General features: G+C 39.7%; 1 protein-coding gene and 1 pseudogene across 4 annotated transcripts in view; both read left to right on the top strand.

Moving 5' to 3' along the window:
* Window positions 1-26,786, top strand: part of ABCA6 (ATP binding cassette subfamily A member 6) — a 53,165-nt gene extending 26,379 nt beyond the window's left edge. For 2 of the 4 annotated variants that reach the window (XM_070394689.1, XM_070394692.1), the window contains 21 exons: window positions 657-807; window positions 1,199-1,365; window positions 2,538-2,671; window positions 3,744-3,881; window positions 6,344-6,451; window positions 7,241-7,414; window positions 7,644-7,757; window positions 12,334-12,453; window positions 13,979-14,056; window positions 15,806-15,897; window positions 16,624-16,747; window positions 17,600-17,717; window positions 19,106-19,197; window positions 19,456-19,625; window positions 20,322-20,397; window positions 20,475-20,569; window positions 22,229-22,348; window positions 22,543-22,683; window positions 24,293-24,372; window positions 26,270-26,325; window positions 26,454-26,786. In XM_070394689.1, the coding sequence (XP_070250790.1) occupies window positions 657-807; window positions 1,199-1,365; window positions 2,538-2,671; window positions 3,744-3,881; window positions 6,344-6,451; window positions 7,241-7,414; window positions 7,644-7,757; window positions 12,334-12,453; window positions 13,979-14,056; window positions 15,806-15,897; window positions 16,624-16,747; window positions 17,600-17,717; window positions 19,106-19,197; window positions 19,456-19,625; window positions 20,322-20,397; window positions 20,475-20,569; window positions 22,229-22,348; window positions 22,543-22,683; window positions 24,293-24,372; window positions 26,270-26,325; window positions 26,454-26,555 (2,450 nt within the window). In that variant the 3' untranslated portion in view covers window positions 26,556-26,786. Of the gene's footprint in view, window positions 1-656; window positions 808-1,198; window positions 1,366-2,537; window positions 2,672-3,743; window positions 3,882-6,343; window positions 6,452-7,240; window positions 7,415-7,643; window positions 7,758-12,333; window positions 12,454-13,978; window positions 14,057-15,805; window positions 15,898-16,623; window positions 16,748-17,599; window positions 17,718-19,105; window positions 19,198-19,455; window positions 19,626-20,321; window positions 20,398-20,474; window positions 20,570-22,228; window positions 22,349-22,542; window positions 22,684-24,292; window positions 24,373-26,269; window positions 26,326-26,453 lie in introns of those variants that run through there. The other 2 variants (XM_070394690.1, XM_070394691.1) reach the window with 2 other exon arrangements.
* Window positions 7,910-9,579, top strand: LOC138994542 (protein transport protein Sec24A-like; annotated as a pseudogene).
* Window positions 26,787-27,347: the final 561 nt, after the last annotated feature.

Here is a 27,347-nt window from a genome sequence, read left to right as displayed (position 1 = left end):
AGGGCTGTCATTTATGGAGGGTTTATGCCAGACACTTTGATGAATGTGTGGCTGAATGGCATTGCTTTCCTTACAAGAACCATTCAAACAAGTGGCATTGGCACCATTTTACACCTGAGAAAATCAGACCTAAGAGCAGTTCAGTGATTTGCCCCAAATTATACCACTTGAAATTCATATATTTGGAAATCAGGTGCCGGTCTTGTGGTTTCAGAGCTAGTGGTTTTTCACCTGGACTTCTAAATGATTGATAGCGTAATAGTAGACATTTAGGCATCAGTGTACCTTGGCTACTTCTCTGGAGAAGATTTCTTGAAATGTCTTAGAATAGTGTTACATATAGGATTTTCTGTGCCTTTTAAAGATGGCATGATGAGATCACCCTTGACTGAAGTCTTCTTTTGATATGCATTCAGAGTATTTTATCAGTGGGTTTATTAAATGTCGACATGATAAACATAACATGGTGCTTATATTGTTTGTTTTATAACCACAAATATCCTAAAACATTTTTTCTCTAAAAAGAGAAAACTGTGATGACCCAAGCATGTCATTAATAATTAGTACGTGTGTGTGCGTGCGTGCGTGCGTGTGTGTGTGTGCGTGCGTGTGTGTGGACGAGCATGCATGCCTGTGTGTTTATTTTGAACAAGCAGAGATGAGAGACGCAGAAAGCCTGCCTCAGATGCAGCCGGCTCACCCTCCTTTCCCTGTGAGTGACTTGGAACTCTGGAGAATGCAGATCTGTGCAGTGGCACGGCTCCGTTTCTTAAAGTTAAAATGTGGAAAGAAAATGCTTTTGACCCTGTGAGTATCAGAGTGCTGTGGTTTTCTTGGATAGTGTGTTTCAAGAAAGGGTTAAACCAGAATAAAATTTAAAGCTAGAATGAAATACCCAACATTCCTGCCAGAGGATAGATAAATGCAGCCTTTGAGTTTACTGCCGGTGGGAATAGCCGTATGTGAGCATTTGATTAGCCTTATACACAGATCTGTTTAGTCTTCATAGTTTGAACACCTGGTGTTTATATAGAAAAGCCTTTTGTACTGAGGGGCAATGTAAGGTATGACTTTCAGAATTTTAGCACTCATCCTTATGGCTAGCGTAAAAGTTGATATTCTACAAATATTTGTGAAATGTCTGATGGAATAAATGAAATTGCTAGAGATTCATATGGTGACTTTTCTTTATTGGTAGGCTATTGGTATTTGGAATTGCACTGCTCCCATTGATTGTGGAACTGATATTTGATATTGTATTAAGTAAAAACAGTGAATGGGAATTTAAACCCGGATTGTATTTCCTCTCTCCTGGGCAACTTCCTCAAGACCCTCTGACCAGCTTATTGATCATCAATAACACAGGTGAACAGAAAAACACAATTTAAATCTAGAAATAACTTATTTTTATGTAGAGGGAGGAAAAGCAAATCATAAGAGAAGAATTTGTGTATTTAGACTTTATGAATAGAAAACAATTTCTAGCCCAGCTGAGTGCCTCAGTGGTTGAGTGTCAGCCCATGAACCAGGAAGTAGCCGATTTGATTCCCAATCAGGGTACATGTCTTTCGGGCTCAATCCCCAGTAAGGGGTGTGTAGGAGGCAGCCGATCAATAATTCTCTCTCATCATCTATGTTTCACTCTCTCTCTCTCACTCTCCCATCCTCTCTGAAATCAATAAAAACATATTAAAATAAAGAAAAGAAAATTTGAGGAACTGTGTACATTTGCTCCGAGTTTAGAGGTGCTGGGGAAAGGGAAGGACAAGGAAGAAGCATCCTGGGTCACTACATAACCTGGTAGAGAAGACTGGCATATCTGCCTGATGACCCTGAGCTATTATGTGAAGGAGAAACTTCTGTATTGATTGAACCACTCAGTTTTGAGACCTCTTTGTTACAGCAGCCTTTACAGTTGTTGGCTCCTGTGTGCGCGAGGCTGTAGTTTTTTCTCAGCTCTTACTTATCTGTTTTCATCGTTAAGAGCCTATTGACAACTGTGTCCTGATAGTGGCACTCTTTTCATTTCCCACTTCCTAACAAAAAATATAGCTATGTAATATATATGCATGTAATACATATGTAAATACACAAAATACAATCATCTTTTATAATACATTCAGCTAAATGCATTTACTTTTCTGTTATTTGGAGAATAAGGGAGCAAGGGGAGTGCTATTGTTAGGAATTTTAGGCTAGCCAATTTGAAGTAGTCCTCATACAATTATTGTAGTTCCACAGATTGTTGAGTTAAATTGTATTTTTTTAACCAAGAGTCATAAAATGGAATTATATTATCTTAATGGTCACACGTTAACTTGCATGAAATAGGATCATAAAGCTAACTCATCACAGAGTAAGATTTGATGACTAGAAGATGGTAGAATGGGTCCTCTTTTATAGGCCAGTATTATTATTGTGATGCCCAAAGAGATGTGCCTTTATGCATAATATAAACTGTGTATGTGGCTTATTTTTTTAAAATTGACATATATGTTCTTGCTTTATATGGCCTTCTGTTGTTGATATAATACTAGAATCCAACATTGAAGATTTTATACAGTCACTGAAGCATCAAAATATACTGTTGGAAATCGATGACTTGGTAAACAGAAATAGCACTGATGATCTGTCCTACAACGGAGCTATCATAGTTGCTGGGAAACAAAAGGTGTGTTTGCCTCTTGCTTCTTGGTTATGCTTTCATGAAAAACAATAAAGTGCTACATTTTAACTGTCTTAACACTGTGGAACTTCAGCCTTAGCTACTGGGCTCAAAAACGTTTGGGTCATTATTAAATAACCTGTGAAGTTTAAAGGAGTGTTCATAAAACATTTTCTATCTTACCTTTTGAAATAGACGATTTTTTTTTTTTACATTTCAAAGTAGCTGAATATAATTGCATTATTCAAACTTAAAAGTTCTGACTAGAAAATATATCAAATTCTATCATAGAGATCCTTCCATGGTCCTACTGAACATGCATTCTAATCGTAAGGAAACTCAGTCTTCCTTGCATTCCAATGAAAAACGGAGCCAAATTATGTGAAGCTCCCTCTTTATTTCTTGCCACGAGGAGAGAAAACAAAGACCTTTGAAGAGATAGCATTGAATTCAGTTCTACCTAAGTCCACCACGCAAAATGTCTCAGTATGGGACGCTGCATTGCCTGGTAGTTGCTTTATTTGTTACTCATCCAACATATTTATTACATGAATCCTTGGTAATATTTAAAGAACGCTGATGAATGTGTGAACATTTTCATCAACCTGGAGAACATAAACATTGTCCTAGGAAGTGTGAAAGTGCTCCATTGGCCTGTAGCCATGAATATTTGATGAACCTCATGCTTATTTCCTGTCCACAAAAAACAGAGTTCCTTCGTTTGCTCAATGCCAACGGGCTGTGTTTCCTCATCGGGGCCACATTTAAATCCCATCAGCTGAAATGTCTTTATCCACAAAATGAGGACAAAATGTCCTAAAATTAGTAACACCGCTACAAATTCGTATTGCTGACTGTGCTAGGGCCTAATATAATATACATTGTCCCATTTAAACCGTACGACAACCCATTTATTGTATTTACCCTATCACAGATGAGGATGCTGTCGCTCAGAGAAGTCAGTTAATGTGAAGATGGTCACACAGCTAGAAAATGGCACTGTTAGGATTTTATATACAAAACCTTTTTTATTGTTCATTAATTATTCAGCATTAACATTGTTTTATTTTATTTGAAGGATTATGGATTCTCAGTTGTATGCAATACCAAGGGGCTGCAATGTTTTCCTGTTCTTATGAATATTATCAGCAATGCGCTGCTTGGAATGTTTAACCATACACAACAGATTCGAACTCTAAGAAGCGCATTCCGTCTAGTAAGTATTGGGTTTACTCATTCCGAACAATTAGCAGTTTGACAAGTCCCCTGTGTGTGTTCCTTCTTTAGCTTTTACATATTTATAATTGATTCTTAACCCTAAAAAATTAACTTTGGCCTTATATTTTAAACAGAATGTACCTAACAGAATATCATTTTCCCCCTTCATTATGCTCAAAGAATTCTCATGGGGTATTACTGTTCCATAGTATGTCACAGTCTCCCAGAAAGTCTTCGAAAAAGATTCGTAGTTGATTGCATGAGTATATTGGAGAGAGAATGAGATGTGTGTGTGTGTGTGTGTATGTGTGTGTGTGTGTGTGTACGCGCGCATTCATTTGCGCCTGTGTGTGCACACACACTGACTTAGAAATCAAGAACACTTGTTTTAGAATCTTATATTTCTAATATAATTTGTTGGTGAACCCTTCATTGACTAAATGGGTAGTCGATTGACTGCTTTGAAGGAAAATTTGCCAGTTCTTGGGCTAGATTCGTCCTGATGAATTCCTTCACCTACCCACAGTGGCTCTGCATGGGGGTGAGGGGGTCTGGTACACACAGACTGTGTTCTCATGATTCTTAGTCTGCTGCCTATACTATGGCCTGCCAGCTGGCAGCAGTGCTTTAGGCTGGGTCAGCAGAAGGATCCTTTCCCTTGGCCTTCAGTCACATCCCTCCCTCCCTTTATCCCTCCACCCCAGGTGTGACAGTGGCTTCTCACGTCATCATCCTTGGTTTTTCTGCTCTTGCCACCCATGGCATGATTAATTTTGCTCTGGTTTTTTTTTTTTTCAAATATATATTTTTATTGATTTCAGAGAGGAAGGGAGAGGGAGAGAGAGAGAGAAACATCAATGATGAGAGAGAATCATGCAACAGTTATCTCCTGCTCGCCCCACGCTGGGGATCGAGCCTGCAATCTGGGCATGTGCCATGACCGGGAATCGAACCGCCGTGACCTCCTGGTTTATAGGTTGACGCTCAACCACTGAGCCACGCCAGCTGGGCTGTGGGGATGGTGATTTAAAGTGTATCTCCTTGAAGATGGGCTCGGTGGTATCGAGTGGTCCTTTCGTGGCTGTGCTTCACAGCATATCGCCAGCTGCAGTAATTTGCACGGACCCTGGGTTTACTGAGGAAGACCTGCCGCTGCTCAGGCCTGAACCACCTGTTTCTCTAGGACCCTAATTCTTGAATCTTTTTTTTTTTTTTTGGATTTTGTTAAAAACAAACCAACCAACAAACACGTAACATGAAATTTACCACCTTAACTATTTTTAAGTGTATAGTTCAATAGTGTTAAGTATATTCACATTGTGGCAAACAGGTCTCCAGAACTTTGTCATCTTGTAGAACTACAATGCTATGCCCATTAAATAAGAACTCTGCCGAAACCGGTTTGGCTCGGTGGATAGAGTGTCGGCCTGTGGATTGAAGGGTCCCAGGTTCGATTCCGGTCGGGGGCATGTGCCTGGGTTGTGGGCACATCCCCAGTAGATGATGTGCAGGAGGCAGCTGATCAATGTTTCTCTCTCATCGATGTTTCTAACTCTCTATCTCTCTCCCTTCCTCTCTGTAAAAAATCAATAAAATATATTTAAATAAATAAATAAATAAGAACTCTTCATTCCTCCCTTCCCTAGACCCTGGCAATGACCATTTTACTTTCTGTTTTTACAAAATTTGACTGTTTTTGATACATCATAGAAGGACACTTGTATAGTGTTTGTCTTTTTGTAACTGGCTTTCCCCCAGGATAACTTCCAAAGTTCATCCTAGCACGTGCCAGGATTTTCTTCCTTCTTAAAACGGAATAAGATTCCATTGTGTGTACGTACTGCCTTTGGTTTACCCATTTGTCTGTCCATGGACATTTGGGTTGCTTCTTGGGTATTCTGCATAGTGCTCCTATGGAGTGTGTGAGCAGATATATCTTTGAGATCCTGCTTTTGATTCATTTTCATATATACTCTGATGTGGGTGGGCCCTGAGTTATTTTTTTTATCCCCCCCTCTTTTTTTCTAGGAATTAAAACTTCATGTTAAATTATCAGAAATCATCTCCCAGCCACCATGCATACATGTTGATGATCTAGACCAGTGATGGCGAACCTTTTGAGCTCGGCGTGTCAGCCTTTTGAAAAACCCTAACTTAACTCTGGTGCCGTGTCACATATAGAAATTTGTTGATATTTGCAACCATAGTAAAACAAAGACTTATATTTTTGATATTTATTTTATATATTTAAATGCCATTTAACAAAGAAAAATCAACCAAAAACATGAGTTCGCGTGTCACCTCTGACACGCGTGTCAGAAGTTCGCCATCACTGATCTAGATGTACACTTTTAATTTGTTTTTTTCAAAATATTTTGAACAGTGTATTCTTTATGGTTATTTGTATTTGTTTCATGTTTTTAAATATTTACTAGCTTACAGTGCCTTTTATGTTTGCAGAATTGGTTGTTTCTCTGGACTGGTCTGCCAGAAGGCTCCTTTTTCCTATTTTCCGTTGTTTGCAGCATTTCTCCTTACATCGCCATGAGCAGTGTCAGTGATTACAAAGTAAGAAAAAGGGGGGAAAAGAAAAGAGACTTCAGGAACTTTAATAATTGTTTCTTAAATGCTGTGTGTTCAAAATGTAGTTCTGTGAGGAAAACGTTTAAGCATATGTTTAATTTTAGATAATGTAGTTAAGCATTATTTCTATCAAGTCAGAAATTTACTTCTAAAAGCACAAAATACTTTTTATTTTAAAATTAAAGGAAAAGTACAGTCATTTTACAGGGATTCAAGTTAATCTAATCCTTCAAAGAGTATATTATAAAACTTTTGACTATAGAAGTCATTGATATTGACATTAAAGATCAGATTTAAGACTTGAGCCCCTTTTCTACTGTGGGGAATACAATTTTTTTTGTTATATTTGTATTTGGTTATGTCCATTATTTAAGTCCAACAGTTCAATGAAATTTAGGTGAGTCATTCTTCACCCTTCTGAGCCAGTTTATTTGGATAATGGAGAATTTATTGGCCTGCAGGTCACAAAAGTGATATTTCTTTTGAAGGAGATTCATTCCTGGATCATGATGAAGTCTGCTTTTCTATTTATTATGCATAAGTTAAGGGGGTGTTGTGACTCAAACCTACATAATGAAATAATACTAGTATTCACTGTCAAAAATGGTCACCTTAATGGAATTCACTAAATTCCATTGAACAGTATATGCATAATTAAAATTATCAGAAGATTTGACAGTATTTGGTTAGATTGTATTTGACATATCTTCCAATGCGTTTGTTCTGGATTTGGACTTTAATTGGATCTATGTATGTCCTGTGTTTTTCCATCAGAAGAGAACTAAGTCCCAGCTATGGACTTCAGGCCTCTGCCCTTCGGCCTACTGGTGTGGGCAGGCCCTGGTGGATATTAGCCTCTTTGCTTTCTTTCTTTCTTCATCGTTTTTAATTTTCTGCTTGACAAACATAGATGACCGTTATTTCACAACTCGACTTGTGTTTGCTTCGGTGAGTGATGTATTACATAGAGATTGTCTTATAAGGTAAATTCATGATACATTTTAACATTTGCTATTTTATGTAATCAAGACATTTCCATTTTTATTTTGCCCCTAATGGAAACAGAAAGCATTTGAAGTGTATGTTCAATAAAATATTTTAAAATACTTATAATTTAAATGTTCCCTCAATTCATATTTTATTTTTTGACTTTGATATTATTTATATTACCTTTTAGGTTGTGATTACATTTGGTTATGCAGTTTCTGTCATCTTTTTCACATATGTGATATCATTTATTTTTCGCAAGAGAAGAAAAAATAGTGGCGTTTGGTCATTTTGTTTCTTTATTGTAAGTATACGTACAAACATATCAATAGAGAGATAAGAGTTTTTTCAACTTTCAATGTAACAGGGAACATAGTCACTTTTGCCCTGAGCAATGGGAAATGAACACCTGAAAATTACACCACAGAAAGGAGAGAGAATGTAACATGTTGCTGATTCAACAGTATTTCTGGAGAATTCATCTACAGCTCTTTGACTAGAGTTTACAGAGTAACTTACAGAAAACCTGAAGCTCAGGATGCCACTATTGAGTTTATAAATCCTTCAAAATACAAGGCTTCCTGGCAATACTAGGACAACAATTGGCTTGATAAAATTTGGCAGTCCAATTCATTTCTACAGTGTTTAAGAAGTTGTCTTTTAACTTCAGATGCTAGAAATTTCAGAGATCAAAGATGTTTTTATACCTACAGCAGAGCATTTATTAGTAAATAAGAATGAATGATTCCAAAATTACTGAAAACTTGGATGGAAATGTTTACCAAGATGCTGAACACCCAGTGTGTCTAATCCCAGCTCTTTAGGTTTAGGTTTAGCTGACATACTCACCCCCCAAATCTTGAAGTTGAAGTCCTGAACCCAACCAGAGGCAGTCTGCTAAGAAAATACATCTCACATTACCCACTGACTTCTGTGAGAAATCAGCCTTAGACTATCTGGTCAGTAGGTAGCTGTTGACTTATCCCTTCTCAGAGGACAGTTTTCTGATTTGGCTTCTCTAATTGTATTTCTCCGTATGCAGTAGATAATATCTGTTACTACCCCTCTTACCACCATCAGGACAAATCAATACAAGTTCAGAAGTTACAGAAAGATGTATAGAGATACCTCACTCAGAAGACTGGCTTTGAGGCAGTCATGAGGATCTGATGCACCAAACGTCGTTGCTTTCATACTTCCCATGGAGGCGTTTTGTTCAGTCAACAGATTCACTGCCTTTGTCCAATGTAAACCCAGGTGTTGTGTAGGCAGCACAGATGTTAGCAGAAGAGAGTGTAATAGTTGATTTCTTTTCCGTCAGCGCTCTTATATATGTCCAGCAAAGGTTAATGAAGAATCTGTGTTCATACTTTGTGTTTTCTAGTCATTTCAACTCTGAATGAAAGTCTTCTTCAGAGCTGATGTCCCAGCAATGTCAGGGTTATTGGCCAATATGACTGTTGACATGTCTGTTACTGCCAGCTAACTGAGGCTCGAAATCTCCTAGTGAGTTCCCGCATAGACACTCTTTACACTTATTGTCCTTCAGTCCTAAGCAGTCGGCAGCCTCCAGTCATTGTTCCTTTTTCTTTGTCTTTCCCATTCTTGTGTTGGTTCTTCTTAAATAGAAGCCATTCCAGACTGGGACTAATACAAGTCTATGTGAATGTATTTTTTGCTTTGTGTCAAGTGAAAAATCAGCCCCTGGTTTACCTTATACTCACAATTCATCCTGGTTTGTATAGATTTGACAATATCTCAGGTAGGGGAGCACTTGCATCAACAGGCGAACCATACCTCCACCCCTTATCCTTCAGCCTTCAGTGGGACCTCTTCTCCTGGATGCAGGCTCCATAGTGATGTTTTGGGTTGGACAAAAATGTGGATGGAATTTTTTTAGAAAAGGCATTCTTTCAGAACTTGAAACACCATGATCTTTCAGAACAATAGCTTTCATTTCTTGGCTTATAGAGTAGAGACCATTTTGCCTAATATTTGATACATATAATCAGGGGCAAAAGTCTAACGAGGCAAAGTTCTTTCAATACCTGGTAGAAGGCAAAATAGGTTCTGCATTCTCACGTAATGAGTTCCTCTTGCATAATTCCCCAGCTGCAAGTGCCTAAATGCGCAAATGAAGAAATCTGCCATTGTTTCTAGGGAAAGTCATGATAATGCAGAACACCTTTTCTATTAGGTTTGTAGACAAATGTTTGTAGATTAAAATGTTCTCACTGTGATGGGAACAGACTATAGCAAATAAAGGACCACAGCAGAGAGTTGAACATGAGACTCTGAAACACTATTTTTCAAATAGAATTATATCTATATATGATTGAATACCATTTTTTCCTTTGCTGCCAACTAGTTTTGAATTATTATATATTAAAATAAGGCAGTATTGCAGAGGCAAAGTCAACTTTTTAAAACAAGGATTTTTGTTTAAAATGTAAAAAAATTACATAATTTCTGATTTTTTCTTCTTTTTCATATTTATCTATTTTAGTGCACTTGTCTATTTTATTTTTATACTGTTTAAAAGAAGCTACTTGTTAATGGAATATTGAGATGTCAGGTTTGAAAAAATTCAAGATTATCTAATTTAATTCCCCTCATATTTTTAGAATGAAAATAATTAAGCAACTTGTTTAAGGTCACACAAAAAATAGTGATAGACTCATGAAGAAACCTGAGATCTCAGACCTTATGTCATTCTTAAAGTCAAAAAAATATGAGCCTAGTAACATGGTGGACAATACTGATGTCAAGTTTGTGTTGATCAACATCTTGATTTTAGTAAGCTAAAATACATCTTCACAGAAACCTCATGCAGTTTACAGTAACTTTATGTCTGCTACAAAGAACTTAGAATTTCATTCAAGATCGGTATTGAGGCTAATTACTGTGATAATTGATCTTTCCTCACACAGTGAATATAAGTTTAAACTATGCCATTCTTAGGGCTGAGGTAATTTTTTCTTACAGGAATGCTGATGGGCAGTACAGTTGTCCTTTAGTGACCTTGGATTTACTTGGAAGGACGGTATAGGCAATTTCTCCCCATCACTAAGTGAAGCCACAGTCAACAGTTTCTAGAATGCAATGCACTCCTGTACCCCCAAGGGTATAGCACTGCATGGGTACCTTAGGCCCTTGTCGAAGGAGGAGGAAGCACCCTGTCACCCATATTTCAGCCCAATGGTGGAGGTGGAGTCGCAGATCTTAGCACACTGGGCCATTTCCTTTGATGCATTTTGGCATCTTCTCTTGTTCTAGTGGGTGAGAAAGGAAGAAAAGAACAGGTCACAAAAGCAGAAACTTGGAGTCCTCATAGAATAAGCAGAGTCAGCTAAGTGGACTAAAGGACTCATAGTTATCAAAAATAAGGAGCTAGGAGAAAAAAGAGAGAAGTGTGATGTCATGGAAACTAAAAGAAATGTGTAAACATGGACAGTTGTGCAATACTTTTGCAAGGAGATCATGGCGGTTGTAAAATGAGAGAAGTCTTTTGGGTTGGCTATCCAAAATGCTTATTGTGCCCTTCTTACTGAATACTTGATTTTAAGTTTTTGGGTTTTTGATAAGGTAGATTACACATTTCCCCAAAACTTTAAATTTACTTAGTAGCAAAGATAACATTTCCTTTTATATAACAACTAGAGGCCCGGTGCACGAAAATTCGTGCACTCAGGGGAGTCCCTCAGCCCGGCCTGCGCCTTCTTGCAGCCTGGGACACCTCAGGGGATGTCCACCTGCTGGCTTAGGTCTGCTCCCCAGGGGATTGGGGCTAAGCTACCAGTCAGACATCCCTCTGGCAGCCCAGGAGCCCTTGGGGGTTGTCCAACTTACGGCTTAGGAGCAGGCCTATAAGCTGTCAGTTGGACATTCTTAGCATTGCCAAGGAGGCAGGAGGGGCTCCTGCCACCACTGTGGCGCTCATAGTCATCAGCCTGGCTTGTTACTGAGCAGAGCTCCACCTGTGGGAGCGCACTGGCCACCAGGGGACAGCTCCTGCATTGAGCGTCTGCGCCCTGGTGGTCAGTACACATCATAGTGACCAGTTGTTCCTGGTCGTTCTGCTCTTAGGGTCAATTTGCATATTACTCTTTTATTATATAGGATGTCTTGTTATAATTTTGAATATGCAACCTATGTCAGTATAATTTTCTGACATAAAGACTTAGCAATCATTGCACCCACCTAGAGTTTTGAATTCCAGCTTCATCCCTCACTAAATGTGTCATCTTGAGGATGTTATTTAATGTCTCTGGACCCTAGATTTCCCATATATAAAAGGGGAAGGATAAGAAGAATACATGGTACAGTCATTGTGAGGATTAAAGCAAATAGTATATGCTTAGTTCTTAATGCCTGGTCATTTGTGTAATATTCAATGAATTGAGTAGTTATGATTCTTACCAGTTTTATTATAATTAATACATTAATAAGACCCAGCAAGGGTTTAATAAAGTGTTCAAAACATACTTATTGACTGATAAACTGATCCTTAAAACAAAAACAAAATATTATTTTTAATCTCCACCCCAACATTTACGAGTAATCTAAAAGAAAATGAGTATTTTGCAATCATAATGCACAATCTCCAAAACATCATTTACTTGGAATGGTGAATTAATGGAGAAGGTATATGACAATTTGAAAATTTCAGTCTAAGTGAGAGGCAATATGGATTTTTCATAAGGTCATATATATTCTCATTAATAAAAGCATATCCTTTTCCTCTTCCTTCTGAAAGGGTTGTGTCTACATATAGGAAAATTCTGATATGTAGGATAAGAATATCTACATCTTAAATGTTTTCTCACATATCAATGGACTGAGTATGTCTGACATGTAATATATTTCAACTTGTCTTGTAGACCTCATCCGGCTTGATCGACTTGATTATAATAAGTCACTCCAGGGCATCTGCCTCGCTTTGGATCATGGTGTTTGTTCCCTCATTCGCCTTGAATGGATTTCTTTTTTTTATGATAGATGTAAGTTATATTATAAACTGTGTCACTAATTTTGAATATGCAACCTATTAAAATGCTTTGCCCAAATCTATAAAGATGAAAGTAGGCTACCGGTTTTCTGGGGCTAGAGGGTAGGGTGTGGCAATGGGGAGTGTCAGCAAATGTATATGATGGAAATGTTCTTAAATTGTGGCATTGCTCTCACAACTCAGTACATTTACTAAAAATCCTTGAATTGCACACTTAAAGTGGGCGGATTTTAGGGCATGAAAATGTAACCTCAATAAAGCTGTTAAAAAAGCTTTGCCATACGCACTTTGCAAAACATACACTTATTCAAAACAAACTCCAGATTGAAAAACGTTGCCTCATTCAATGGGTATTCATTATCCATTGTGAGGAATACACTCATGGGTGATATCACTCATTCATTCAAAATGTATATTAAACACTATTCTGTGTCAGACACTGTGCTAGTCATTGGGGACATCTGATGGACAAGATAACACAGTCCTTCCTTTGACAGAGCTTAGTGGAGTCAAAGGCCAACCTCAAGGTAGTCAATGCAGTGTACTTCAACGTTGCAAAGGAGAAGGGCAGAGCTGTAAGCACAGCCAAAGTGCTCTGGAGAGTCAGAGAATTCTTCTAAGGGGAAGCAATGTTTAAACTCGGTCCTAAAGAATATGAATTAATTAGAGGGAGAGTGGGGTGGGAGGTAATAAGCATGTTCTGTAGCGGGAAGCAAAGGCATCAAAGCAGAAAAGACCAGAAATCATCAAATAAACTAAATGAGATTCAAATGGAAAGAAATGTACAATGAGGTGAGCAGAAGAGCTCAGTCAGGAACATAATTTCGGGGGCCCGGCCTCATCCTGAATGAAGCAGCTTTGAACAAGGTAGCGAGGGCTTCCCCAGGCTTGTGTTCTTGGGAGCCTGTAAGAACACTTTTCCATTGGCTGAGCAATGCCTGGGATTCTCCATGGAAAATGTATTCCTCTGTTTAAAGCATTTTTTTTTTTTTCCTGAAATAGAAGTAGACCTGCAAAGTGAAATACATTGATCTAGACGTGTGACACATTATTTAGGTGTCATGAATTACTTTTTGAGTGCATTGATTGATGAAGAAAGAATAACACAATAGGACTAAAAGGAAGTGGAAACAGTCACCATTGTGGGATCAGGAAGGGACCCTGAAAAGGCTGGTGATGGCTCTTTAGGACAAATATTGTTGACCCCTAGAATGTATCGGGATGAAGGCATCTCTCTCTGTTATGCTTTCAGCAAACATTAAGCCAAAATATTGAAGAAAAAAGAGGAATTGGAGAAGACAACATAGGTTATACCTGCTCGTTGAGAGACATTCAGAGTTGAGTAGGGGTCCCCTCACGTCTCTGCAGGGAATTGCTCATCACCCATGCATATAGGGGACTCAAGCTTAAGAAAAACATTCAATATGTGAAATTCCTTATTACTTAAATAGAAACTGTAAAGCTGATGAATTTTCATTTAGCATTTTTTTGTGGGTGTGTTTGTTTTTGCTTTACAGAGAGTCTACGAGCACGAAAGACAAAATGAAGACCTATTTTATGACCTGAGTGGAACTGATTTTCTAGTGTGCCTAATAGTAAGAAGGTTTTTCCAACTCAACACTTATTTTTTTATAGTTATTGTTTACTATAACAACTACTTAAACTTGCCTAAACTGTGCCAACTTCAAAGATGTTTTCAATTATAGTCTCAGAATAAGTAATTACATTCCAGCATGATTCTAAGCCCTAGAGTTATTTTTTATATGCATGAATGGATAGTATACATCCTGAATTTAATACAAAATTAATTTTTCATGTTTATTTATCCTGTATACTGCCCCCTCCAAATTTGAGAGAGCTTGTTAAAAATACAGATGGAAAATAACTGAAGCCCTTTGAATTAGAGATAAAAAAAACAAACAAAAGTTTAATAAAAATGAAAGGGAAATAATGATTATGTTGATGTATTTAGACCAGCCATGGGCAAACTACGGCCCGCGGGCCGGATCCGGCCTGTTTGAAATGAATAAAACTAAAAAAAAAAAAAAAAAAGACCGTACCCTTTTATGTAATGATGTTTACTTTGAATTTATATTAGTTCACACAAACACTCCATCCATGCTTTTGTTCCGGCCCTCCGGTCCAGTTTAAGAACCCATTGTGGCCCTCGAGTCAAAAAGTTTGCCCACCCCTGATTTAGACTGAAGAAAGGCACTGTCTTTGAATATAATGCATCAGTAGTTTTCTAGGCATAGAAGCAAATGTAGACATAAGTTCCTGCCCTCATGGAGTTTATTTGTTGGTGAAAGGAGACAGATAATAAACAAAATAGATAATATATACCATGTCAGATAGGTGGTCAGGAAAGGCCTGGCTGACAGATAATCATCTGAGGGAGGCAGGGAGCAAGCTGTAGAGATAGCTTGGGGAAGAGCATTCCAGTAGAGGGGCAAGGGTCACCTGGCTTGTTTGAGCTTCAGGCAGGAGGCCAATGTGGTTGGGGCAGAGTGACCTAAGAGGAGAGTTGTACGAGAGAAGGTCACAGAAGCCATAGGGACACGTGCAGGTGGATTGAAGAGGTTACACAGTGTTCTCGGTCACCATAAGGACTTTGACTTTGTTTGAGTAACTGAGGAGTCACTGGAAGGTTTTAAGCAAAGGACATGTTTCAAAAGAGTAGCTCTAGTGGCTGTGTTGAGAATAGATGTTTGGAGCAAGGGGAGAAGAGGGAGACCAGATAGAAAGGTATTGTAGTGTTTTTTTTAATTGATTTGAGAGAGAGAGAGAAACATCCATGTGAGAGAGACACAGCAGTCGATGCCTCTGGCACATGCCCTTACCAAGGATGGAAGCCAAAACCTGGGTATATGCCCTGACCTGGAATCAAACCCGCCACCTTCTGGTGTATGGGATGACACTACATCCAACTGAGCCACACCTCCAGGGTTCCTTTTAAAAATAAGAAGAAGAAGAAGAAGCAGAAGAAGAAGCAGAAGAAGAAGGAGAAGGAGAAGGAGAAGGAGAAGGAGGAGAAGGAGAAGAAGAAGAAGAAGAAGTAGAAGTAGTAGTAGTGGTAGTAGTAGTAGTAGTAGTAGGGTTCTGGATAATTTTGAAGGTAAAACAGGTAGCATTTGCTGGCAGACTGGGTGTGGGTTGTGAGAAGAGTCAGGTTCCACTACACCGGTTTGTCATTGTGTAGTTGGATTTCTTCCCGGTGTGTAAGACGATTCACATCTCTTTTACCTGAAGACCAAAGGTCACTGACTTAATTCAAATGTTTAAACCATATTTGTGAACAAAATACCTAAATATAACCGTTTTTGTTTGTTTGTTTTTGCTCCTAGCCTTACTTTCAGGCTTTGCTGTTGGCTTTTGTTCTAAGATGCATGGAAATGAAGTGTGGGCAGACAGTAATGCGAAAGGATCCTGTTTTCAGGTGGAGGAAAGCTTCCTTTCATGCTTGATGTCGTATTTTAATATTCCTAGATAGTGGCTGCACTGTTTGTTGGCCTGTTGTTACAGGTTTATCTTTGCAATGTAGACAGCATGCTGATTTTCACCAGGATCAGCGGATTGCTGGCTTACCGCCAGGAAACGGGGCTCCCAGGCGGAGTTCTGGCACTAACCAGCTGAGGGCGCTTCCAGTCCCTCCAAAATTTAATGAGTCCTCAAATATGCCATTCTGCTGTCCAAGATGGGTACACATCCTTGAACAGAGGAGATGGGATGGAACTGGTTGAGCAACATAGTTCCACGTGCTTTACAAATGTGTGTGTGTATGGCGGGGAGGGGGGGGGGGGTGGTGTTTGTGGGGTGGAGGGAACTCCAATAAGAGATGCTAAGGCAAATGTTGGGCTGATTAGATGGGCTCAGAGTAAACAGAGAAAATGTAGATGACATTTTTAAAGAGGCACGGGTCCTTGTCAACAAATTAGAAAGGGTCAATGACGCTAACTGAAAGAATGGGAGCCACACGGACAAAGGGTTTCTGGTTACCAGGTTGGGGATTTTGGGCAAAAGCAGAGGCAGTATGCACAGGGCCATGGTCATCACCAGTTTACTGAAAGAAAGGGGCAGTGGTCATATCACCGGGGGGCTGATTCGCGATCCATCTTTGACAAATGGAAAAATCACAGGGCATATACATTTCCCTTTGTCACAGAATTTCCCCCCAAAGAAGAGAGGCCCGGCCAAATCCAGAGGAACCTATCGATGAAGACGAAGATGTTCAAGCAGAAAGAACGAGAACAGCAACGGCCCTGATGACCACTTCCAGCATAGAGGAGGTAGAAAACCACGGGACAGAGGGCATGTTAATGGCACTATCCAAAAACTATCCACAGGAGAGGTTGATGTGCTGATTTTCACTTTGAAAGTTGAGCGTTAGGTGCATTTTCATGATTCTTAACCGATCTCAGCACTCCCACTTCTTGGGGGTGTCCTGGAAGCTCCAAGAAATGTACAAAGCAAGTGGCTCTATTCTTCTTTTGATAAAAATGGACTTTGATCATTTTCAGAACCAAAAACTTCACGAGTTGAGGAATTTACCTGAGTGACATTTGTTCTAGAATCCTACAGAGAGATTGAAATTTTAAGCGTCATTCATTTCTTTGACTTAGATGCCATGATATTCCCATGAGGTCAGGCACTTCTGTTCTGGGAAGGCAGTGAGCCAGCTTCCATGAAATATGATGCTGCTTTTCTCAGCCCATTCAGAAGCACGAATCGTTAATGAGTGCATGTTGCATTTGTTTGGGTTTTGTGTTTTGTTTTTTTTAAATATTTGTATTGATGTCAGAGAGGAAGGGAGAGGGAGGGAGAGATAGAAACATCAGTGATGAGAGAGAATCATTGACTGGCTGCCTCCTGCATGTGCCCCAGTGGGGATGGAGCCCACAACCTGGGCATGTGCCCTGACTGGGAATCAAACCATGACCTCCTGGTTCATAGGTCGATGCTTAACCACTGAGCCACGCCAGTCGGGCTGCATGTTGCATTTGAAACAAGCAGTAGGACCACCTTCAACTCAGCATCTGATTTGGTTCATGGCATAAGGCGCGAAGGGCTCCATTAGAGAGAACATGGGAGCACAGAGTCTCTGAAGGTTCAGAGGAAAATCACATGATCATCTATTCCAGCAACCCGTCATCATTGCTAGCTGTCTACACAAAGAATATGCCGGCCCGAAGAAAAATTGCTTTTCAAAGAAGAAGAAGAAGGTAGTCACAAGAAATATCTCCTTCTGTGTTAAAAAAGGTTTGGAAGAACCCCTTTTTTTTTATTCACCATCATTTTTAGAAATACCCAGTGAACATCTGTGTTGTAGACACCACTGTGCCTCCTGAAGCATTCTTTCATTTAACATATATAGGGCATCTCCAAAAAATGTATAAACACTGTAACAGCAGATGGCTCAATTTTTTAAATGAAATGTATTTTAATAAGCACTGCCTTCATAATTATTCAAGGTGTGTGTATACATTTTTGGGGACATGATCTATTTTTTGAGTGTTCCAGGGACTGTTTTAGGCTCTGAAAATATAATTATGAAGGAAATAGGCAAGTTCCTGACCTCATGCATTATATATCCTAAGGGCTGGGGGTTTTTTTTCCCGTTTTGTTTTTTAAAAGCCCTCTTTTTCTCTGTACTCTGTTGCTGAATTGGCAGCGCTGGTATTTTCTTTGTTTTTCAAAACATGTTTTGAACATATTTTGAAAAAATAACCTATTAAGAAAAATGTCAAAGGTCACATAGACAAGTTCTGTGTGGAACATGCAAATATGTGGAATGATATGTGTGGCTTTCACTTAGGGTTTGGAAGGCCCTTCCTTGAACAGCCACAATTAAGCCACAACCTGGGTGATGAGAAGGTGCCAGCTGTGTAAGCACGAAGAGAGAAGGGCACCCCAGGCAGACGAAACAGTGAGGGCAGGGCTCAGGCGTGGGGATGCCATTGGCGTGGTGGAGACACACACACAAAGGCCAATGGCTACATCTGCAGATGGAAGGGGTGAAATCAAAGAGGCGGGCGGGGCCAGATGAGGTGAAGCTTTGTGAGATCTGGCACAGAATTCGGGTTTTACATCAAGTTATTGGAATGCTACGGGAGGGTTTTCAGCCAGCGTTTGTCACAATTATTTGTGTTTTGAAAAACAAAAACAAACAAACAAAAAACCCCACGCAATTGTTTGCTCATAAATTTGTGTCGTGGACAGATTAAGAGCCTTTTGTATCAGTTCCAATGAAAGATGGCTTGAACACAGGCGGTGGAATTTGGGGTGGAGAAAATGTCCCTGAATTCCCAAGTTTAGGAACCACTAACCCATCTACTCAGCACATCAGCCACCTGTTCTAGGAAACAATCTGGGCACATTTTTCACTAAAAAAGTTTTTAAAAAAGAACAGTGGTATTGACAGCAAATTCATAAGCTTTTCGTGAATACATTATATAATTATAGGAGTTGAAGAGCGTGTTTTGGTGACATGGATTACATATATGTTATGAATTTCAAAATGGCACTGAGAGGTTATTAAAGAAGGTTATTGGAGAAACAGTTTTATGTTTATTTTCTGATTATTTCTGATTTATGTCCTGTTAATGTTCTGATTATTTCACTTCCAATAATCAATGATCCTCTTTCAGGTGAAGTACTGGGATTGCTGGGACCCAGTGGTGCTGGTAAAAGTTCATCTCTGAGAATGATATCTGGGGTCACAAAGCCAACGGCTGGAGAGGTAGTTAAAAAAAAATGAAGAAACACCATCCATTCCAAGAATAGAAATCTCACAATAAATATAGACCATAGCTTTGTATGGCTATGCTTTGAGTCATTAAAAAAGTTTTTAATCATAAATCTAGAAAGTGATTTCTAGAAAGATTTCTTCGATGCTCAAAAAAATGTAGACATTTATTAGCTACATGTCAGTTTCTTGAGTGATTATGTGATTGGAGAAAAGGCTGCACGTATTTCTAAGACCAGTTTACTTTCATAGGTGGAACTGAAAGGATGGAATTCAATTTGGGGAGATGGCTCGGTCAAGTTCCTGGGGTACTGCCCTCAGGAGAATGCTCTGTGGCCCAACCTGACGGTGAGGGTGCACCTGGACCTGTTCGCTGCAGTGAAAGGGCTGAGGAAAGCGGACGCCGCAGTCGCCATCACAAGGTACAGTCATGCGATCCCCTTGTGTCAGGAGGCAGGGAGGCTGTCCATTGATGATGAATCCACTAATGAAGAGTGGAGAGTAGAAAAGACATCTCCCCTCCTCAGAGGGTGTCAGTGGTAGAGCAGGGATGTCAGACAAGGGCTGTGTTTTTATTTTTTCTGTTTTTTTTTTTTTTTTTAAAGTACTCTTTTCCTCTGTACGCTGATGCTGAATTGGCAGCACCAGTACTTTCTTTTTTTTTTTCAAGATAAGTTTTTATTTACTTAGAGAGGAAGGGAAAGGGAGAGGGAGATAGAAACATCAATGATGAGAGAGAATCATCGGTCAGCTGCCTCCTGCACGCCCCACATTGGGGATCGAGCCCACAATCCCGGGCATGTTCCCTGACCAAGAATGGAACCATGACCTCCTGGTTCATAGGCCGACGCTCACCCGCTGAGCCATTCCAGCCAGACAACAAAGGTTGTTTTTGACAAGTGAATGAATGGCCATCCATTTCCGTTCCTAACCGAATTCTAGCTACTCTTAAAACCTGTTTATGAGATGAAAAATCTTTCCCACTCTGAAATAAACTGTCCTTTCCCTTGGTCACTAGAGTTAAAGAGTTTTGAGAATAATAGCACCCAGCTTCCCCCGAAGGCTGTTCTTCTTCCGTGTGATGACCTTTTCCCCATTCTCTTCCTGTTTCCCATCAGATTGGTAGATGCCTTCAAACTGCACCAAGAGCTGAATGTCCCGGTGCAGAAATTAACGCCAGGAGCCACCAGAAAGGTATGTGTGGTGTGTGCTGCTATTCCGAGGGCGGATGTGGTGCTGGCAGCAGATAGAGGTGTTTCTCTGCATTTCAGTTGTGTTTCGTGCTGAGCATCCTGGGAAATTCGCCCATCCTGATCCTGGATGAACCATCTACAGGCGTGGATCCTACAGGACAGCAGCAGATGTGGTGAGAACTGTCCCCCCCAAAGCCAGCAGTAGAAACCTCATGTGTACGTTGCATTCTTAAGCTGGTCGTAGAAAAGCAAATCCACGGGTTCCCAGTTCAGTGAAGATACTCCATATTATTAGGAAAACAAATATTGAACAAATAGATTCGCTAATGTAGCGTATTCATGTGGTATTCACATTTTTTAATTTTTTTTGTTTAAAGTATTACACATAGTAGAACATATGTCTCCTTTTTCCCCTATTGACACACCCCCCCCCCCCCCCGGCATCCCCTACTCCCTCTCACGGCACATGCCCTCACCCCCCTAGTGTCTGTGTCCATTGGTTATGCTTATATGCATGCATACAAGTCATTTGCTTGATCTCTTACCCCTCTGCCCAACCCTTCTAGATTCGCTAATGTAACGTATTCATGTGGTATTCACATTTTTTAAGAACAGCAAAAACAAAAGCACTCTAAGGACTTTGTTGGAGTTTTAGGTATTGCAATTTGCAGTGTATTTTGTTTTCGTCTTTTACTTATTGAGATGTCTATAACTATTTCCTTAGAAACTATTGTTAGTGACATAATTTCCCCATTTCCTCCCCCCACCCTGTTACCTAATCTGTCAAGTTTGTTTATATAACTTTTCTTAGTTTTTAAATTCTTTTTAGTTTCCTATCTGAGACTTTCCATTTGGACTAATAAAATTTTCCAATTCATCCCTAACCGGTTTGGCTCACTGGATAGAGCATTGGCCTGCGGACTCAAGGGTCCCAGGTTCAATTCCGGTCAAGGGCATGTACCTTGGTTGCAGGCACATCCCCAGTGGGGAGTGTGCAGGAGGCAGCTGATCGATGTTTCCTTCTCATCAATGTTTCTAACTCTCTATCCATCTCCCTTCCTCTCTGTAAAAAATAAATAAAATATATATTTAAAAAAATTTTCCAATTCAGTTTCATATTTGTGACTGTCCGATCTCTAAAAAGAACTTTATTATGGACATGTTATACAAACGTAAAGAGAATCATTTATGAACACATTTTACCCATCACCCAGTTTCAACAGTTATCCACACAAGGTCAATATTTCTCCATCTATACCTCCACCCACTTCATTTCCCCACTCCCCAGTTATTTTGAAGCAAATATTAGGCAGCAGGTCCTTTATTGATAAATATTTCAGTTAGCTTCTACAAAAGATATAGAGGTTTTCTTTTTAATATAGTTTTATTGATTGCAGAGAGGAAGGGAGAGGGGGAGAGAGAGAGACATCAATGATGAGAGAGAATCATTGATCAGTTGCCTTCTGCATTCCCCCTACTGGGGAAAGAGCCCACAATCCAGACATGTTCCCTGACTGGGAATTGAACTGTGCCCTCCTGGTTCATAAGTCAATGCTCAACCACTGAGCCATGCCAGCTGGGCTGGAATTTTTCTTTAACTTAACCAGAATCACTCCTAAATGGTAATAAATAATTTAATGATAAAAATATTTTGAAACCTTCTTTATGCTATAAAACCTAATCAGTAGTCACATTTCTCTCTTTTTTAAATTAGGATCTAAATATGATTCATAAACTGTATTTTGCCTATAAAATTTCCCCTTTATCTCATTCCCCCCCCACCACCTCATGCTCTTTTTTTTAATGGTGTTGATTTTAATGGTTTACTTCAGGCACATGATTCAGTCAACCATTAAAAACACAGAGAAGGGGGCCCTCCTGACCACCCAAAACCTGCTGGAGGCCGAGACCCTTTGTGACCGCATCGCCATCATGGTGTCTGGAAGGCTGAGGTGGGTGTCTTTCCATAGTCTTCACTTGACCCCCCAAAAATGAGATTCCCTATGAAAAGGAGACAATCACCAGATGGAGTTCTTCTTTTCAGCTCCCTCAGTGATGCCCTTTCCCTTATATGTGAAATTTAGAAATAATGTAAAAAATTTCAGAGCCGATATTCATTCCAACATGTTTTCCTTCTTGTCCATAGATGCATTGGCTCCATCCAACACCTGAAAAACAAACTTGGCAAGGATTACATTCTAGAACTAAAAGTACAGGAAGCTTCTCAAGTGACTTTGGTCCACACTGAGATTCTGAAGCTTTTCCCACAGGCTGCCCTGCAGGAAAGGTGAATGGAGCTTCTGATTATGGAGAAACCTGTTGTCTTTACCCATTCGATGGTTCCTTTTCTGGTCTGAGAGAATGTCAGGGTGACTTCATAATGAAAGTTGGGGCCTCAAAAACAGACTTGTTGAGTCTTACAGATTATGAGATTTGGGAGCTACCCAGATAGCTGTATCCCCCAGGGAAGCCTGGGGACACCCTTCATGGGTCTCCGCTGCCATCCATGGCTGATCCCCAGCTCTGGCAGAAGACTTGGAAAAGTTGGGGGGATTTCTGATTATTAAAACCCACACAGGACCACAGTCAGGCCCATGGCAGCCTCCTTGGGCCTCCCTGTAGATATTCAAAAGATGTTAATAATTATCATTTAAAAGATGTAACTGTTTAGGGTAAGTTCCCTTCATAGGAAACAAATAACAACTGAGATAATCAAAGAGTTGTCCATTAATGAAGTTTTCATGACACAAAATGGAGAATAGGTGTGTGTGTGTGTGTGTGTGTGTGTGTGTGTGTGTGGTGTGGGGAGGGGGGCAAGGAGATGGAGCAGGAACTGAATTTGAAATTTTTTGGAGAGATAACCACCCCAGAGAAGCAGAACATAACTGCTATTTCCATTTTAACACAGTATAAATATAATGGCACTATCTGAGGTCTATGGCAGGGCATGTAAGAGTCCTATTCCTAGACCTTTGGTGTCACAAACCTGAGAAGTTCTGATGTAGATGGGAAGATCACGAAGGGTAAGGCTGGAAGGGCAGCATCTGGGATGAAGAGGGCCAGTCCTGGAAGTCTGGGCAGCTTTGGGGCTACCTGGGAGCACAGACTTCTGTTTAAGAAGGAGCTGAGAACGGGGCAGGAGGTCACACAGCCAGAAGTAGCATGTGGAAGCAAGATGCCAAACATCAGTCCTGGCTCTTCTTTCCTCAGAGGTCAGGGATGTTTTTTTAGTTAAAACCTTTTGAACCCCACCCACTATTATGTCCTTCTTTCTCAACCTCATATCTCTCTTAGCTTTCTGGTGACAAGGATGGAATATTGAGTGGGATTAATTCCAGCCTAATTTGAATTTACCAAAGGGATTAGTTCAGAATAGCTATGTTCAACAAGAAAAAGGTTTGTGTGAACTGAGAATAAGTATAATTATGCTGGATTCTTTCTAGGAGAATTATCTCCTACAGCCAACTACCAAAGTCATTTTAAGAAATGTCCATTGGTAAATTAGATTATTTACTTCATATGTGAACTACATTAATTTGCATTATTACTTTTTTAATCTTTACCTAAGGATATGTTTATTGATCTTTAGAGAGAAAAAGGGAGAGGGGGAGAGAAAGAAACGTCAGTGTGAGAGAGAAATATCCATTGGTTACCTTCTGGAAGTGCCCCAACCAGGGATTGAACCCCCAGCCTAGGTAATGTGAACTGACTGGGAATTGAACCCGAAACCTTTTGGTGCACAGGATGACACTCTAATTTACTGAGCCAGCTGGCCAGGTCTGATTTGCATTGTTTTTACTTCAAAAAGGAAATTGCTGATAATATCAATATTTATTTTGATGGTCTTTTTTTCTCCTTGAAACTCAAGGTCAAATATGACATTTTCCTATTTCCAGGTATTCCACCTTCTTGGCCTATAAACTGCCCGTGGCAGATGTTCACCCTCTATCTCAGGCCTTTTACAAATTAGAGGCAGGTAAGAGTGACCATTTTTACAAGAAAACTTTTGAAGAATTAATTCAGGCTTGGATAGTAATTTAATAGGAGATAATTGTGTAGTACATTTTAAAAAATAGATCCTGTAGGATATGTATGATCTTAAGAATCCTAATGGTACATAATGGTCAGGATTTAACCCCAGTTTTGGTTCACCCAAGCCTCTGGAAAGAGGTTAATTTCCAGTGCAGATGGAAACTGCAGAAAACACACAATTGCGCTTGGTTGGTTTTAATGTGAATTCATACCATTAAACTCAGAAAGCCCTTTAGTCCAGTCTGCTTTGCTTACGTGTACACAATCCATTCATACCAATTGTCCTGAATTCTTACTTCATTCCCCCTCCCCTTGCATATCTGTCTCCTTCCTGCTCTTCTCCCACAGTTGATTCCTTGCTTTATATTTCACTCATAAAATAAAGGCAGCAGGAAACTTCCCTGTGTCTGTGCTGTGTGTTCTGCCTTAAAGATGCATGAACAGCCTGTGTCTCCAGCTCAGGCTGTGCCCTGCATTGTGCATGACTCTCTTGCCACTTGAAATCGTCCCTTTTCTGTCTTTGTCATCATTTTTCCACTTTTCACTGGGTTGTTCTCCAAAACAAACCATCATGGTGGAATTTCTGAGCACAGCATAGTAGCAAAGAGCTCCAACTCCAGCACCAGGCTCTCTGGTTTCCCATCCCAGCACTGCTGCTTACGAGCTAGGAGACACTGGACAAAGATGCTTAATCCCCGCACATCTGGATGGCTCATCTCTATAGCATCAGTGCCACATGGCAGGGTTGTTGGGAGGATTAAGTGAGCTCATTTATAAAGAGCCTAGAACAGTGCCTGGCTCACCAACAGTGCTTGACATAATATAAACCTCTGGTTTGCTCCTCCCACTTTAGACACCCCGACTTCCTGCCTTGGGGCTCTGCACTTGCTAATCCTTCTTTCTGGAATTCTACTTCCTAAATTTCCAAGCTGCTTCCTCACTTCTTTCAGGTTCCTGCTCAGTTATGATCTTGTTATTGTGGCCCTTCCTAGCTATCTATAAAAAGAGTGCCCTCGGCAGGGGCTTGTCAATGGCGGGGAGGGGGGGGGGGGGGGGCGGGAAGGACACTTATGTAATACCCTTTGTAATACTTTTAGTGAAAAAAAAAAAAAAAGAGTGCCCTCCACTTCCTATTTCTTGCACTTGATTTATTTTTTCTCAATAGTAGCTACCATTTACTTTATTATACTTATGTAAATTAATATGTTTATTATATATTGCTTACTTACCTAATGCCCATATTCCTCCCAATAGAATGCATACTACACAAAGGCAGGGGTTTTTGTTTTACCTATTTCATTTACAGCTCTATCCCTGCCACCTAAGGATGGCTCCCACTCATGGAAGGTTCTCAATGTATAAATGGCGAACTGTGAACACATGAATATATAAATTGGTGACCACTCTCATGCAGATTTCCTGGTGGGGATGCCCAGCGGAGAGCTGGTGCAGCATATGAACTGGCTGAAGCACACAGTTCCACCGAAGTAGTGGGTCCTCTTAAAGGGAATGGAATGGGATTGAAATCTTTCCCATGTGTAAGAGTCTATCAGTCAATTATGAAGTCCCTCCAGGAACCTGTGTATCTCCCAGGACACATCAACTGAGTAATAAAACACCAATGTGTGACCAATGTGTAATATGAGAAAATGCTAATATCAAGATTTATTCAATGTGTGTTTATATTCTGACTTTTCATTAGTTCTTTATCTCACCAAGCATTTGTTTGTTCAGCTCTATAGTCAATTTATATGAATGGTTTGCATTTTCATTTCATATGATTTAAAAAAATTATTGGTAATAAATTATAAGCATCTACTACTAGTCTTTTTCCCCCCCAGTGAAACATAATTTTAACCTGGAGGAATACAGCCTCTCTCAGTGCACGTTGGAAAAGGTGAGCCAACTTTGATGATTTTGCGTGGTCTTTGTAAATTGCACGTGACAGTAACACACATTGTTCCTGTGTGTAAGACAGTCAACGACTCAATAATTCTTTTTTCTTCTTGTTTGTTTCTTATTTAGGTATTGGTAGAGCTTTCTAAGGAGCAGACGGTGGGAAATTTTGATGAAGAGGTTGATACAACCATGAGATGGAAACTCCTCTCTCATTCAGACGACCCATGAAACCCAGTCATTCCTTGCTGATGCCCTATAAGCTTATGTTATACGTAATAATTTGCATTTTATGTAATTTTAAAAAATTGTCAGCATCGATATTAGGTACATCTTGTATATTTAGTTAATAAATGAATGCATTGTATAATTATACTTCCCCTCAAATTTAGGGACAATAGAAAGTGTTAATGAAGTTATCTGAAGAACCAAGCACTGGGTTTTGAATAAATAAAACTACAAACTTGGAATTTTTTGAAGCGTGACTTTTTTGAAATATGACATTCACTAAACAATTACCTTGCTGAACTATGTGAGGAATGTAATCCACAGTTAGAGACGCCGTGATGGCTGCACACCAGGTTATGATACATCCGGGTTCTGAGTTTGCTTTAATACCCACGGACGACCCAAGAACCTTCCTCTGAAACCTTTTCAGAAATTGTTTTGAAATCCACAGGGTTAGGAGCCCCTTAGCTCACAAAGGAACAAGCACCTGCATTGGAAAAGCAGTTCAAACAAACCTTTTGAAAACAATGGGAATCACGGCAGCATTTGTTCGATTTTGAAATTGTTGAGTGTGTTATGATTGTGTGAGTGCTGATTTCCCTCTTCACCTCATCAGCAGTGTTTTCTGTATTTACTGTTATTTTTAAATGATTTTTATCCTATATAAGTGTATGCACAAGTGTGTACATCACACACATACACACACATGCACATCTGTTGTACTCCCAATTTAAAAAAAAATTGTGTTGTCTTTACATATTTTATTTTTGCCCTTAAGCAATAGCAATTTCATTT

Source organism: Myotis yumanensis, unplaced genomic scaffold (genome assembly GCF_028538775.1).
Source record: "Myotis yumanensis isolate MYYU_CA2020_CCGP unplaced genomic scaffold, mMyoYum1.0.hap1 SCAF_16, whole genome shotgun sequence".
NCBI classification, from domain to species: domain Eukaryota; kingdom Metazoa; phylum Chordata; class Mammalia; order Chiroptera; family Vespertilionidae; genus Myotis; species Myotis yumanensis.
The sequence above is the reverse complement of the archived record's forward strand: the minus strand, read 5'-3'. Positions and strand labels throughout refer to the sequence as shown.